Raw genomic sequence first — 17,247 nt, 5'->3', positions numbered from 1 at the left:
ACATTTAATAAATTTTCTTAAAAGTATAAATTTATATCAACTTTAAAAATCTAATTTCATAGGAAATGAGTCTAATTGGTTTTATGGTTCAAAGAATTTTGGGAGCGTTTTAACTATATCTTTCTTATTTTTTATGTAGAATGTTACAAAATTTTCCAGGTTTAAGTAACAGACATGTGCTGACAGCCGGCTGCACTTTTAGTTGAACATCTTATGATTAAAAAGCAGCCTCATGCAAGCGGCCTTGGCCTGCTAACCTTTTAACATTGAGAGGGAAAAAAAGTGAACACAACACGAATGTCGTTTTCCAAATGTAAAAGTGCAAACTTGTGAGAGAACTTGAAATGCCATTTGTTCATCCTGACAGTTAACCTTCCTGCCCATTTGAGCCTTTAAATAGGCTGCAATCAATAATGCTAATCAGCAGAGATCAAAATCTTCCCCCCAAATTGAACTGACCTCCTCTCTCTAAAAGGCCATAGCTGTGGGCAGTATGGTCTGGTAGGGAAGACATGATGTGACCACACAACTTTCCAGTTTTCTTAATGAAGCCTCCTACCTGTAAAGCAGACAGGACACTTGAAGGTGCCTCCCATCCCTTCAAAGCTGTGCTCTATCAGGTGGCACTGGAGTTTGGCAGGAGAATCGAAGGTCTGGCTGCAGAGTTTGCACTCGTGGTTCAGTCCTTCATCTGTGAAGGAAAGTGCATTAACAGAAAGGTGAAACCCATCATAACTTTAATAGACTAGTGAATTAACTACAATCACAACTATTTCTATCACCTAACATAAATATGTAGTAGTACAGGGCTTCTGGTTATTTAACATTATTTACGAGTTTATATCAATTTAAAACATTTCTGGAATTTTAAATCCAAAGATAATCAGAAGTCAGATTGTATCTCAGGGCCAATGCATTTTATTAAGCTTTTAAAGTATAAATAGTATATCAATAACATGGCATCTAGTTTAATTATCACGATTTTTATGGGCTCTGATTTTCCAAAATCCTAAAATAAAGTCGCCATAGAAAAAGTTGATACCTTCTTCCTCAATGCCTCTCCTTAGATTTACCTAGAAGGTTCTAGAAACTTCTATTCCTAGACACAAGGTTTTCAATGGTATTTCCATTGATGTAGTCTTTCTCTTTCCAAGACTTTCCGTGGCTGTGCAATAGTACTAATGCTTATAATACTTTATCAATGTTCTTTTCTGAATTTGTATTTCTAGTCCCTCACGTTCTTCCCAGTTCTTTGTTACCGTACTCTTGTAAGACAGTTTTGAATGTGCTTTCAGATCCAGTCTGCCTATCTTTCTCACTATTTTCATGAGCTCCAGGCTCACTTTGGACTAGTCCTGGATTTTTCTTTAGCAGCAACAAGATAGCAGAAAAATATTTCAATGGCCCAACAATTGCTGGATAAATAGTTCACAGTACACTTTTATGTTGATTTTTTCCCTCATTGAAATGTTTATGAATTTAGAATCTAAGGATTATTTTAATTCCTTACAATTCAGAATCATAAGCAATGGAGACCAGCATGCTAGAACAACCTGGAGAATGTTCTTAGAGCCTCCTATGTTTCAGGCATTGTTGTTCTACGTGCTTGCAGATATGAAGTCACTGAATTTCACTACTACCTTGTGAGGAATACTATTGTTAGTCCCATTTTTCAGATGAGCAAAACAAGGCCCAGAGAGTTTAAATAACTTTTCTCTGAGTCAGAAGGCCTAACAACTGGAGAAGCCAGAACTTAAATCCAGACAGCTGGGCCCCAGGGGGCCATGATCTTAGCAGATAGGCCAGGGCACATACCTGCTACTCCCAAGACTACTTATTAGGAAGAGGAAGAAGCTACACTGTAACCTGGCTTGTTATCAGGTTATACTTTTACATTCTCTTATTTGCAATAATTAAAAATGCTTCCAAGGGACATCTGTGCCAGATAGCCTACATCCAGGGAATGCAAGACATGCTTCTGCTGTGAGGGTGACAAGTCTAAACTCCACAGTTATTTCCTTCCATTCAAAGACAACACGCTTGTGTAAGTCCTTCAGCTGATATCACTGGTGATACAAAAGCCCAATTACAAAGTGAGTTATTATTAGCTAACCAGAAGAAAAATCACTCTATTTGTATTCCTAATCTTTCTTCTCACACAAGTATGAGTCTTTAGAAGCATAGGATTTGAATTTGTAAAAAGAGAAGCAAAGCACTAATTAAGCCACCCAGTACTGTCTACATTTCACAAGAGATAAAAACCTACTCTGTATTTGGGTGGCAGAGTAAATTCCTTGATTATAATTATGTAAGAGGAAGTTTAATTGTGCCTACTGACATGACAAGGGGTTATACAAAAAGCTTTAGGGATTATATAAGATCAAGCATTTTTTTTCTATCTGTTCCTTTTTTTTTTTTTTTAAATCCTAAAGTCACCATAAAATTTCCAAATTTTATTCATTAAGAAACACTATTTATTGTAGGCACTGGATCAGCAAGCTAATCATTAGAAATACTTGCCTGATTTAAAAGTTTCCTATTAACTCAATGTGTCATACCTTTATTTTGAGTAGTAAGAAGGTAACTAAGAATTTTAATGTCATTTTAAAATGGTATGTTTTATTCTTACATAGTATCCCGTAAAATTTACACTTAACGTAATAATTGTTAATGAAAAATTATATCTGTTTTTGCATAAGAAGCAAGATGTGGCCTATATGTGAGAGCTGGTATACATTTATTCCAGAATTCTTAAACTCTAACAGGTGTGAAGTAATATACGTGGACCTGGTAGGTAGGGCTTTTCCTTGGAGATAAGGATTGACTGCTACATATACATAAAGGGAATTATGCAAATTAGGGTGTGCTTTTTTAATATGATAGTCTCCTTTTTGACTATGAGTATTTTATTTGGAAGATAACAGAAGGAAAACTAAAGAGCATATACATGTATGAATGCAGAGAAAATGTCTTCAACAATTTTTTACTTATTTCTTACCCAAAGAGGTCAAATTGTCAAATAATCTGAATTTAGTCAACTGACCCCCCCAAAATATGATATATCGTTATTAATGTATTTATGCATTGTTAGTACAGATGGTTCACTAACTTCGCCCTTTATTTGTGGAGGCAAAGTGACATCAATGAAAACAATTGCATCTAGTATTTTCCAAACTATTTTTACAACTTAAAAATACATCTCAACCTTGGAAAGATACTAAAGGTCCTACATGCCTTTTGTTTGTAAGCTATGCACTGAGGTCTCATCCAATAAAGTGATCTCCTAATTATTTGAGTAGGGGAGAAAAATACATCTTTGCTCTTACTCAACAAATGGTGAGATAAGCAAAATCCACAGTGCCCTAATGCAGTCAGTGAGCAGAATGCCACTTCCCCTCACCTTTGTTTCCTTCTTTACTCTTTCTTCTCATGCTCACACTTGTTTGTTATTACTGCAGGGCCAAATGCATAAGAAGTTTGAGAGATGGAGAACCCAAAACATTTTTATAACTCATTAAATAAATCATTTTTTAGTGAAGGAGGAGAGGCATAGGAGTAATAGAAAACGACTGTAACCTACAAAAAGAATTTCAATAGTGTATCCTTAGAATCTAACTCTCCTCTCATGCATTCTGTATTTACTTTGTGTAATGCTAACAGCACGATCTTCATTTTCAAAGAATTTCTAGAAACCCTTAGCATGGGGGAAATCTGGCTGAGTTAAACCTGGTTTTCTTTCAAAAACTCATGAGGTGATGCTATCAACACCTCTGATTGCAGGTGAACCCAAGGCTTGGGCTCTGCTGCCCCTGAAGCTATATCTTACACCTTGCCTTCTTCCTGTTTCTCCCTAAAGGTGCCAGAAAGCTTAAAAAATTCAATCAAAGTAACCATTTCTGCTCTCCGGAAAGGTAGCAGCTGACGGTAATTGGATAATACAGTCTGACTCATTTATTAAAAAGAGATTCAGAGTCAATTGATTTAATAACCATTACAATATTCCATTAAGGACATAATAAGCTAGTGCAGTCCTATTTTTTTATGAAGAGTTATAGATGGGATGTTTAAATGAAACTTCTAGATTTTTCTTCCTCTTTTTGCTTATCTTATTCTCCAGACTTTCTATGATACATATGATTTGCCTCTGTAGGCTACTTTGAGATTAGGAGAGAGAGAGAGAGAGAGAGAGAGAGAGAGAGAGAGAGAGAGAGAGAGAGAGAGAGAGAGAGAGAGAGAGAGAGAGAGAGAGAGAGAGAAAACAAGCTATCCTTCCTATATTCTACTAATAAAGATTGATTACAACACTGAAATTTTGATAGTCAAAAAGTTATATAGGACAGGAGCAATATTACTGAGTATAGAAAAACTCCAGTTTTGCACATTAGACTTATCAGCATTCTAGCCAAATACATGTGAAAACAGGAAATTAGCACTCGGAAAGGGAGAAACATCAGAGTGTAAATTAGTCAGCTGAATGAGAAGAATATCCCTCCCTCTTGCATACTGGGTGGTGGGTACACATGTATCCAGCAATGTGGGTTCAATGTTAAGAGTAGTGCCCCACCATAGAGAACATGCTAGGGGCCAGCAACTTCCAGTCCCCATCACCTGCAGCAAGGCACGACCAAAGACAGCTTGAACGTAATTGAGAAGTAGTTTTACATGTATAGAAATTTCAGCAGAAATAATTATTTCCATTTGTTAATCTTCATTTAAGTGTGAACATAAATGTAAACACAAATCAAGTCTACATAAAAGAGACTGATGCACATGTAAATATTTACTCCAATATTAAACGTTTCAAAGGAGAGAGTGTGCATACATAATTGAAGTACAGCCTCGTTGCCTTAGTGGAAAACGTGATAATCATCGACAAAACTTGGGCTCTAAGAAACAATCTGCTTTTCTAAAGCCAGTTCAAAGAGGAATGGTAGTTTCTCTCTCTCCAATGTATAAAACCCAGAGATGAGCAACTATTAATCAGCCCATTTGATAATAAAAGAAATAACATTTACCATTTGGATGCTCAATATTTGCATGAGCTTCAAATCAAATTATGAGCTGCATTGTAGCCATTGTGAGTTTAACACAAGACACTGACATTTCAATATAAGCTTTAAACAAGAGAAACCCTTTCAGCAGCCTCCAGACTGTGTGTCCCATGTTTATACTCCTTTTCCTTCAATAAAAACAAAAATCTAGAGCAGCTACAAGCAAATGTTCAGTGGCTGACTTACATGCAGCTGTTATCTCTGGAATCACTGGGGGCCCCCTTATATCGTCTGATCAACACTACAGCCATTACTGAGGACCAATTTGTAACGGTTTATAAGTAGAACTCCTTCTCTCATTTACCCTCGAGACTGGCCAGGAGGGTCCTCCAGCCTCTTCCACTGCATAAATCTATAGGCTAAAGTCCACAGATATAAACCTCTCCTGGTACATCATCATGTGGCAGGGGCCATACTTAAAAGCTCTGATCTGAGTGGGAGTCAACTCTGCCCTCAGAATCCAAGCAGAGGAATCAAATCCCCTGCAGTTGTAATTTTTCCAGTTCGGATGTGTGCACCACTATATCCTTACACACACACACACACACACACACACATATATATATATATATATATATATTTTTTTTTTAAATCCAAGAAAACTATGCCTTAAACCAATTCCCAACACCCCACGTTTTACTTTGCTTCTCCTCTCCTCTTCCCTGAGTTAATTTCCAAGCACACATTTATAAGCCAGGGGTCTGAGGAGTAACAAAGCAAAGCCACACATGACAAAACTCACCCCTCGGCTACATCGGCTCACTCTAGAAACCAGGGGTAGAAAAATAGGCAGGCTGTGCAGTAATTTGCCATGCACACAGCCATCCCATTCTTTCCAGGTCCATGGCACTCCGGCCACTGTAATTTGTTGTATTACATACTGCACATATTTCACAACTGTAACATAAACACACTGAGGTGCTAATTTGGCAGTGGAGAATATGACTTAGGCTTCAAAGTCTGCCAGTAGATTAGTCATTAAGCCCCCAAAGTAAGGCAGCATTGGAGAGTACTGAACATTGTGTGAACCTTTCCCCCACCCCCCAACATCATTTAAAAAGTTCTGCCTTTATTCTTTGGAACAATTTGACATGAAAATGAATGCTGCTGGAAGTCGGACACTAACACTTCTTGCAGTTTTCTCACTGGCAATATGGGAATGTGTGCCACTGTCAGGATTTTTATGCCACCTGAGAGAGGAACATGAGATATAAGCGCAAGACTCTTAGAATAAAATAAAGGGCACTGAGAATGTGAGTAAATGAGTACCTGGGCCCTAGACTTTGACCCTCTGTGTGCAAAGTGCTTAACCCTTAGGCATCTCAAGAAAAGCCAAATGCTAATACTGTGTGCCTCTACCAGAACTGTTCTTCACAAAGATCATCAAGGTGCAGGCCTCCATTTAACTCAGTGGCTGAATTTTTTCTTTTTCTTTTTGCTAATGGTTTAAAGACTAAAATGTTTTGGGGCTTTATAAGCAAAGCTACTGATAGTGACACTGTTATTTCCTGTCTTGAACTTCTCATTATCAGCAGGGCTGAAGCAGGAAATGATTCAACTGGGGTAGGCTGCGTGGTACCCAGCAGATTTTAAAGAGCCCAGGGGCTGCCTAGAGCCCCATAAACATCAGCAGCTTGGAAACTAGCAGGAGGTCCAGGTGGGTAGGGATGGGAGAGGCAGGCAGTGGGATTTTAGATGCTCTGAGATGCAATATCATCCAATACCTTGGCTATTGTTATTGGTTATGTGAGGCACCTATTAGAATATTCTCATGAAGGAGAAAACATTGCATGGTTGTTCAAGTAATGAACGATAAAACAAACAACCCACCAAAAAGGTGGCTTTCCTCCAACTATGGGGATTCAGCAGTGATATTTTGGCACAAGTGGGGAATAGGAATAGGCACATGGACTAAGATATCTTTCAAATCTGACCAATACTCTGGCATCTCTAGTTCTTTCTTTCTTTTCTTTTTTCGGTACCAGGGATTGAGCTCAGGGGCATGCAACTACTGAGCCACATCTCCAGCCCTATTTTGTGTTTTATTTAGAGACAGGGTCTCACTGAGTTGCTTAGAGCCTCACTTTTGCTGAGGCTGGCTTTGAACCCGCAATCCTCCTGTCTCAGTTTCCTGAGTCACTAGGATTACAGGTGTGCTCAAATCTGACCAATATTCTGGCATCTCTAGTTCTTCCTTTTCTTCTTTCTAGATCTAAACATTGGGACACACAGTTGAAGTCTCAGTGAGAAATATAGTGCTAGCAAATAGTTTTAAAGGTAAAAATTTTTCCTTCAAATGCTTTATTAAACAAAACAAACCAAAAAAAAAAAAAAGCTTTAGGAGATTTAAGCAGGAGGATGGTAAGTTTGAGGCCAACCTGAGACCTTGTCTCAAAATGAAAAATAAAAAGGGCCAGGGAAGTAGCCTAGTGGCAGAGTACTTGCCTAGCATGGGCAAGTCCCTGAGTTCCATACCCAGACCACACAGCAACAAACAAAACAATAACAATAAAAGTTATTGGAAGGGCACTGATAAAACCATATTGTCTCTCCCATCCCAAGAAAAAATATTCTTAACCAAGAAAAGAAGAAATTAGTGCATGCTTCTTAGGGAAAAATGTTATTAGCCTGAAGAAGGCTCTGGTGGGAGTGAGGATTGGGAACAAGTCTGGAATACATCCTCCAGATCTGTTTAGAAAATTTTTGCTCTTAAAAATTTACCTTCCTGTATAAAGCTTTGACTTCAGTCTACAGGACTATGCTCCCCTGAAAGGGACCTAGTTTCCATGAACAATTTCCTCCCTTGCTTATGGTCATGTGAATACAGGACAGGAAACATTCTTCTTGCAAAAAGTTTTTCACCACCTTGTCTTTAGTGCTGACCTGTTCTTTGCCATAACAGAAAGCTCGTGAGCAAGTGAAGGCAGGGATAAAACACTGACTTGCATTTTGCATAACAAATTAGATGTACAATATGATTGGAAATGGCACCTTTCCAATTCAGGAATGCATTTCAGGTTCTGCTTTGTCTATTGAAAAGTAGTAGGTGGCAGTCCTGGACACCTTTACACCAAGACAGTGTCAAGAACTAAGTTAGGGGTTACATGTCAATTCTTTCTACAGTGTAAGTTTTGGGAGGGCAAGGGTATTAGTTTTGTTCACTGATGCATGCCAAGGGCCTCTTACATGGCTCATAGCTGAGATTCAATAAATATCTATTGAATGTGTGGGTGATATTTAGTTAGCTAGTCCAATGTCTGATTTCATTAGAAAAAATTTACCCAGACTGACCCCAAAATGATATTTATTGTCATTTAGGTTTTAAATCTTTGCTTCATTACCCTGTACGTTAAACCCTTTGCACGACACATAAAGGATTGGCAAAATACCTTACATTGCTTGATTTTATTATTTTCTGAGATAATATTAAAATGCTTTGGCAAATAAAGCATTTACAAAGTAGCTGTCTAATTGGTCAAAGTATCTCTTGCAAGCAAGTGGTAAGTCCAAACTTGTCTCTTATTTTAAGAGGAAAAATGTTATTATGCATTTTATGTCTGAAATGTAAAAAAAAAAGAAATCCTCCCCCCCGCAAAAAAAAAAAAAAAAAAAAAAACATACCATACAAAAGACATAAACCAGGAGCAGTGGCACATTTATGCCTATTACCTCAGCTATTTGGGAGGCTGAGGAAGACTATAGAAGTTTGAGGTCAGCCTTAGCAATGTGGCAAAACCCTGTCTCAGAGTTTAAAATAATAAAGAATTGAGGATGTTGTTCATAGTAGAGGACCTCTGAATTCATTCTGAGCACCTTAAGGAAAAAAGAAAAAGAAGATAATTGCCTTTTATTTGTCCTAAGTCATAGTGATGCCTCTTCATCACATATTCATAACCCATAAAAACTTTTTCTTAATGTTGCGCATTCTTATATTACAAAGTTCTAGTCTTTTAACTAATTATTTAATTCATATGTATATGTTTATTATATTCTTTGCTTAAAATTTCTTGTTTGATATCAACGACCTACTATTAATGCCCTCGCATCTGGGACTTGCGGCGCTGGTGGTGGAAATACAGGTATATTTACCTTCAAGAGATATACAACACACACACACACACACACACACATACAAATTGGTAAAATCGAAAGAGGATAGTTCATGCAGCATAAACTAAATGTAACCTGCCTTAAAGTTAACTCTATTGGGAAAACATCTTTGAGAACTGAGACAGTGCAACAGTCAATATTAATTCCACACAGCGGTGGGCCAGCAACCCGAGCTGTGTACTGGACACAGTGCTCATCAGGCATGTTTTCACGTTGCTGTGCTGAGTTTATGGCAAGGGTCAGGACCTTCTCTTTTTCTTTTTTTAAATCTTCTTGTGCTTGGCATAACGCCACCAGTTATCTGAAGGAGAGTCTCCAAACACTGAAAAGCTGTTTATCCTTGCTAGAAAGCACAGCCTGCTACTACTGATGATTAAAAACAAAACAAGCAAACGGAAAAACAAATCAAACAAACAAAAGAAATGGAATGAGATTCAACAGTTTCTGCAAATGTTATGGACGTGGACAACCACTGGTTTGAGGCAAGAAGCTAGTTGGGCATTTTCAAAGCTAATTATCTTCCTAAGAAACTATATGATTGCCTACTTATTTGTGAAGCTGACGTATTTTCTCTTAAACTGTGCTGTACGAAATCCCAGTTCTCCAAAAAGCAAAAGTCATGGACTGCAATCACATGGGGGTGGAAGAGGATCAGATCTCTGATTCGTAAGAGACTGTGTCCTGCTCCACTTCACTTGGTGGCAATACTAAGAACATTGTTAAGCAGCAATGCAAGTCACCATGCTGCATGTTATTTGCAAATGAGTCTCATTTTTATTGTTCTATTGTTGTGACCTCAGAAACTTGGCCTTGAAGAACAACAACAGGAAAAAAAAAGGTAATGGCACCATAAATGCAATAAGATTTCTAAAAACAGTTTATTGAAAATGTGCTGTGAAACTTGAATTCTTCTAATCAAAGGATGCCACCCCTTAGAGAAATTTTCCTGTGCATTATTAAAGTGACATACTGCGGTACTAGTTAGAGCTCCATAACCTTTAAATTGCCTGATTGTAATTAAGGCCACTAGTTTTATTTAGGAAGGTTCAAGGAGGCTCAATTTAAGTTGGCTTAACTAGTGTGAATTTAATGTCATGCTGCCAGAAGGCGGAGAAGCACTCTGGCCTGGCTGCTCTATGGCACATGCAGCTGTGGGGTCATGTATTCTAAATTAAGCCCAGATTTAAAGAAACTACAGCCATCAGGAAGTAGTTGGGTGTATGTCAGTATACATTCCCATGTTGGCATATAACATCATTCCTTCATTCTTTCATCCAACATACCAGCAATTTTCCAATCGGGAAGTCTAAATACATATGATTATTTATTGAGTGAGTAGTAGGGGTTTTATAGTAATTTTTTAAGGGCATCAGGATCACTTTCATGTGAGGTGGGACTTAAGGTAATGTCCAATCAGCATTAATGATTTAAAATGAAATGTGCTCATAACAAAGCTGTAAAAGCAGGAATGTTATTACAAAGAAACTCTAAGAAGAAAAATTTATGGTTAGGAATATGAGGAAAAGAAAGGTTATTATTCGGACAGGCCACTAAATAGAGTGCGAAAAACAATATATAAACTTCACTGAAAGGGCAGCAAATCAAGGACTGAAATTAAAAAAAAAAAAATCACAGAAAATGAAGTTACAGCACAGGGTAGAAGAAGGAAAGGGTAGCAACAGAGAGAAAACACTTAAAGATTTGACCCATGTTCAAAATTTTACTGGATGGGAGCTCAAAAACATTCATCTCTGGATAGAATGCTGGCAATTTTCTGTAGCTCCAACAGCAATAATGATAAATGAATTTCTTTACAGCCAAGTGGCTCAAGCAGCCAACTACGCTACCACTATATAATTAATAACAATAAGCAATTAAAGAGAACAGCAGGTTACAACTATAAGGTGTCAAAATATATTAGCAAAAGAAAATACAGCAACAACACACTTAAAAGAAAAATAAATATACAGCACGTGAATCCACGTGCACTATCTTCTTTCAGATTATATTTTGGAGAAAGCTTTTATGCTTGAAGAGAAATAGAGGATGACATAAAACTACTATAAGGTGATTAGTATCCCTCTGAAAACAAATCATGCTCCCAACATTCAGAGAAATAGGAAATGTGAGATGGGAAATGTGATTGAGAAGGCACAGGAGAGTTGGCTGACCACTACTTGGCATTATTCATTTACTAAGAAATATTCTAATAAACACTTCACAAAACTGTACTTGTTGGCTCACATATTTTGAAAGATCTCAGAACATTTTGCATTTTCATGTAAAATTATGGAGAAGCAATAAATCAGGAAAGTGTAGGGGGAAAAAAAAGAAGTCAACATTACCTATTTGGGTAAATTCTGGAGGTTAGAAAGGGCTTTAGAGACAATCTGACCATGATGAACTTGCTTAAAAGATGGGAATGTTGAAACTAGAGATATTAACTGAGTGTTATAGTTATGACCAGTACCAGAATCCAGGCTTCCTGAATCCAACACTACATTGGCCCACCAAATTCTCACTTAACATTTTTTTCCTCCTTCTTTACTATGGCGGTTTAAATTGTCAATTAAACAAGACACAAGTTATTATTTTCCAGCTCTCTTACTAAGGTGCAAGGAGCTACTTATATTTCCATGTTACCTGAGCACTCCTTTGCTCTCTGGCAAACCAAAATCTGAATTTATTTAAATTGCCCTCACCCCTTCTGTCCTTAGCAACTACTATGAAAGTCTCTTTCATCATGTGAAAGTGTTCGTCTCCCTTCAGGAAAACAAAACTTTAGCTAATATTCAGTCCCTGTTGGAAACTTAAAAAATTTGGCAATGGAAAGTAAAATCCCCTGTTTCTCCAGATTCTCCAGCCAGGCCACATTCTCAGTATAGCACTTTGGTCTGAGCTGTCAATCTGGAAGAAACATTCCTGATTATACTGCTGATGACAACGAGGCTGAATGCTGATGTTTTCTCTCATTGGCAATAAACCAATGATTTGGTTAAACTGTCAACTGAAACTCTGTGGAGGCTGGGCTTGAGTGTTCCTTTACAGAATCAAAATTATTCAGAAACAAACACTGATTTCTTAATTCTATTCTGCCTATAGATAACTATACTTCTTAAGTACCTGAATCATTTCCTGATAAGATTCTAAATTGAGTATTTGGGAAAATACTGAGACTGCATGCATTTTCCAAAATGTGTAACTTACTAAGAAGGTAATGCCATACTTATGTATGGAAAATAGGTTAGCTCAACATGTTCCTAACCCACTTTTCTCTCTTGGGCATCATTCTGTATACACCAGCATATCTAGACAGTATATGCTGAAGCCAAGATGTTACTGGCATACCAATGAATCATATTCATTTCTGTTTCTTTCTGCTGTTTTCTGTCAGTCAAGAGCAACATTAAATGAAAGAGATGTTATTCACTGCAAATGGAAAGACAGAAGAAGGGAGAAAAGGAAGGAAGGAGGAAAGAAGTGAGATAGGAAGGACAGATAGACAAAATACTCGTATCACAAAACTGGCTCATTTCCTACGAGTTTTGAAGTACAGTGAAGGAATGAATGTCTGTAGGTGTTTTGTTAGATCAAAAGCCAAAGCTGAAGACTATGAAAGAAGGCTTAACAAAAACTGTAAGTGTATCTATTAAATGAAGAATGGGACATAATTATTATGGACAGCCCTTTCTCTGACAGTAGTGCCTTACATTACCTTCTGCAAAGCTATTAAATATTTCTAAGACTATAACACCAAATTATAAAGATGCTTTGGGCACAATAAATTTTTAATCCTCTATCTTTATGACAATTTTTCTAAAACCGGAACCAGCTCATTCAAAATCTGTTTTAAAAATTCAAATATTGTATACTGTGTCAATATAATGAAGGCTGATAATGAATCTTCTCACACAAAAGGAAATCTATTGAAATAACGTCACTAAAATTCTATTGATGGCCTTAAACATTTTATATAGTTAAAGGTTCTGCTTTGTCTTGCATGGTATATGATGTAATCAGCATAGAATTCCAATGCTGTCTTAATCTAAAGTAGAATTCTGATATCCACACCTATGAACTTCTTTTTTCTTTTGGAAAGCATGTCATGTTTGGCTCATTTATCAGTCTCATTCTTGGTTTAAAACAAACAAACAAACAAACAAACAAAAAAAAACCAGAAAAGTCCAGGATAGAAAGACATCTAGAGTGTTTAGAGTGTTGTCTCTCACTTTTCTTTTCCAAAAAGCAGTAATGATATTTGGTTTCTTAATGACAGAGATTAGTGTAAGAACTTTTATATTTGACAATCTTCAGAAAAGCAAACACTTTACATAATTGTGTAGCATCATAATTGTTGGATAGAATAGGCAAGGTGTGGCCTGAACTAACAAAAGTTCTACTGTCTCTGAATACTGAAGAAAAGAGAGTTCAGAAATGAAAATAAAAGTGGGTAAATACAAGTTTGCCATTGTTTGAATGTGTAAAAAGGAATAGATCAGAGTAAATATATTCAGTATATTTTCAATCACTATAACTGATATGCATAAAGATTTGTATTTACAGAAAAATGTCTTGTAATGAAATAAATATTTTTCTTAGGAATCAGAAGAGATGTTTCCTTAATTAAATTCTGGCCCAAACTACTTCAAAGAACTTAAAACAATAAAATCTCAGAGAATTAGACATAACTGCAGTTATCTCAATAGGAGAGCACATGATTGATGGGAGTGGTAGTCGGGTGTCTTGCCCCATGTCTCCATTCTTAACCTTCTTCCTTTACCTCATATATTGATACAGTTGGATACATCTCCAAAGGCAAAAGCAGGACAAAGGGAGAATGCAGCTGAGTGACACATACAACCTCGAATCTGGGCATCTCTCTTTTGAGATGAATATTAGAAATTTTGTCTTAAAGTGATAACAGCAGGGAAATTCCAAATCAAAGTAGTCATTCTGGCCTCAACTCACCCGATTAGATCTACATATGATCTCATCTACTGCAAAAGATCAGAGTTTGTGCTCGGGAAGATGCAACTTTGAAGCACAAGAAGTTGAATGAAGTGTCTACACAAGTCACGTGCATCTCACCTTTGTACCCCATAATAGGCTGGCTCTTATAATTGCTAAACTGTTACCATGGGGCATTTTCCTCCCACTCTCTGTGCCTAAGGATGATTAGAAATATAATGACTACTTAAATTTATGTAGTCTTTTACGATTTTCAAAATATGCATGTGGGGGCTTATATACATCAATTCTCAGTTAATCTTCTCAGTACCATGCGTTGGTCCAGGAAGAGTAACCTGAGTCCTAGGAAGAGCCCAGCTGATTTACTCAAAGGTTATATGGGTAGTTCCTAATGAAGCTGGGCTCAAACCTGCTTTCCTGCTTCAGGTTAGAGGGAAGAAATATACTTGAATTTCAGTTTGGAGCCAAGTTTTTAGTTAAGTCATCTACAATACTTATTTACTGGGTTCCTCTGCTAGGAAGATAAGGGACCATCTAGCAGCTTGGACTGATAATGTGTGTTTAGTTAAGGCGGTGACTAGCAGTAGGAAGAGAGACTAGAAAAATATATTTCAGCTTGGCCTTTCTGATTTCTTAAGAATCTATTTTAATGTCCTTTTAAAGTTTGATTAAAATAAAAAAAAATATGGCATTCTCTTTGTTGCTGTTATTTTTTTTTTAATTCATCAAGATTTAGTTCAAAACTTGGCATTCAAGAATCTGACTAATTCATGAAGAAATAACACATTTCAGTTTTGCTGTTATGGGTAAAAAGATTGATATGATTCATCTTATTAACAAAATCTGTTTCTAAAATCCAAAAAAGTCATGATTTTCAAATTGTGTGAAACAAGGAAGAATCATTTGTTTCCCAACAAATGGTACCAGTTACAAGGCTGTTTTCCCTTCCTCATGTGGAGAGTTTCACATAGACCGTTAAATATAACTTACTGAGTTGATTTGGAAAATACCAAGAAAACCATATACTGTACAGCTCAAATGACTGGAGTTAAAAACAAACAAACCCTCCCTGGCCTCCAGAAATGTAAATAAAAAGTTAGATTTCCCTGTACTACATTTGATTGCATTAATTGATGTTTAAAAAAAATGGTTGAAAATAAAGCCCAGCAGTAGCATTTTTCTTTCCTAAATCACAATAGCAGCACATTACAAACATTACCAAAAGGTCCCCTGGTACGATTGTAAAGTTCCACTCTGGCAGTAAAATACATCTACTGTGTGTTCTCCATTTTCATCTCCACCCTCCCAAATATATAAGAAAGCAGGTCACAAATGCAATTAAGCCTGCTTGTGTGTGCTTACATATTAATTTCTGATGAATACTTAAAAACTGAACGGTCAACTGCTATATCTTTTTTAAAAAAATACATAAAAAAACCCCAAATCCTCCAATTCTAATTTAAGAGTTTGAGTTCTCAAAACAATTGGACCATTGCTACTGGGTACAGTTTTGTATTCTGTCATTTTTTTTTTCCCTACCATCATAAAAGTTGTTTCACAGTGGGAGACACATTCCTGGTACACACGGTCTGCACGTTAGCACACAGACATCTATAGGCGTAAACTGACTTCCATTGTAGTGGGCAGAAGACAGTATTTATTAAAAAAAAATCTATCAGAAGCATTATCCCCAAAGCCTGTCCTCCCACATCACATGGTGGAGCAGTTTTAAGAACTCAGACTTTGGAATCACTCAGTGGGTGGTACCCAACCTGCCACTAACAAGCTGAGTCACCTCACAGAGGTTATTTAATGTTGCCTTAGCTGGATCGTCTACCCATGGAGGTATGGAGAACCCATGTCACAGGGTACAGAAGTGAGATTCAATTGAAAGAATGCATTTCACGTATGTAGCACAATGCTGACCCATAGTGACTTCTCAGTCAGTGTTGGTTATTTTTGATAGGAAGCATGAAGCAAATGTTTGCTCTAGTTGTTGAAATATTTTCTATCATGTTTTTAATCTGATTTTGTTCTGCTGTGGTTTTCCTCTTCCCCTCCACATAGGAAAGAGAGAGGGGGGCAAAGGGGAGAAGAAGCCAGAGGCCATGAACAGAAAGGCACTGGTTTTATTGTATTTAGACTGAACAAAGAGGAGAGGGCACAAGTGCTTAGCAGTGGTCTCTTCCTCTATGGTCCATTCTGTGAGCTGCCCCAAGGCAGTTTGGGGTTTTGTAGGACTTGAGAGACAGAACTGAGATAGTAGCTCCAAGGGCAGGAACACTGAGGCTGCCACCGAATGCCCTTTAGAAGTGGTGGGCCTGCCCACCTTTTGGGCTTCCTGAACCCCAAAATAAGCCGCACTGGACGTGTGGGATGATTTGGGCAAATCCAGCAGAGACTTATTGTTAGTTTTCAAACTTAACACAGACATTTATGAGGATATCTCAGCATATGGTAATGATAAACTTTAAAACAATACCCAGAAGATGTTAATGCTGTTAAATTATCCACTTTTGAAAACTCCCTCCTCTCCAAGCCACTGCCATAGTGGCAATGGCTATTTCCCCTCTTTCTTTCTCCTTCTCTTCTCTTCTTCCCAATATTGTGTATCCTGTGTGTGTGTGTGGGGGGGACAGGGGTGGTTAGGGAGTAATGTTTAGCTAAACCGTCAGTGCATTTGTTGGGATGCCATAGAGAATTAGCTCAGAAATGGGGAGGAAGCACAGCTTACGTGGAGAAGAGCTCTCACACTATCTGCTGTTCCTCCGGCCCTTGTCCCCAGCCAAGTAGCCCTCCCTCACTTTATTTCACTTTTGACTTTCTACCATACACTGTGGGGTTCTTGGGGGACATATCAGCTTCTCCCCCTAACACAACTATGGATCTTACTCCCTCTGCAAGATACATTCTACTTGATCACCCTTTTTATCACTTACTAAACTTGTTCTCAAGACAACTGAAGATTGGTTTTTGGTTGAATGGATGAATGGAGGGAAAGATCCAAGAAGAGAGAATGAGGGAAATGTTTTGGTGGAACCGCTATGTTTTTAGGGATTTTTAGTCCACCCATGGACTGCGTGGGAGTAGGAGGTTGATTCTTCTTTGTAACCAAATA

General features: G+C 37.5%; 1 protein-coding gene across 3 annotated transcripts in view; it reads right to left on the bottom strand.

Annotated features, from left to right (window-relative positions):
- The window catches only part of Znf521 (zinc finger protein 521), a 271,525-nt gene that overhangs the window by 28,038 nt on the left and 226,240 nt on the right, over positions 1–17,247 (bottom strand). For all 3 annotated transcript variants that reach the window (XM_076837080.2, XM_076837078.2, XM_076837079.2), the window contains one exon: positions 560–691. In XM_076837080.2, coding sequence (XP_076693195.1) covers positions 560–691 — 132 coding nt within the window. The remainder of the gene's footprint in view (positions 1–559; positions 692–17,247) is intronic.

Source organism: Callospermophilus lateralis, chromosome 17 (assembly GCF_048772815.1).
Source record: "Callospermophilus lateralis isolate mCalLat2 chromosome 17, mCalLat2.hap1, whole genome shotgun sequence".
In the NCBI taxonomy this organism is placed as follows: domain Eukaryota; kingdom Metazoa; phylum Chordata; class Mammalia; order Rodentia; family Sciuridae; genus Callospermophilus; species Callospermophilus lateralis.
This window is presented reverse-complemented; position numbering and strand designations above follow the sequence as displayed.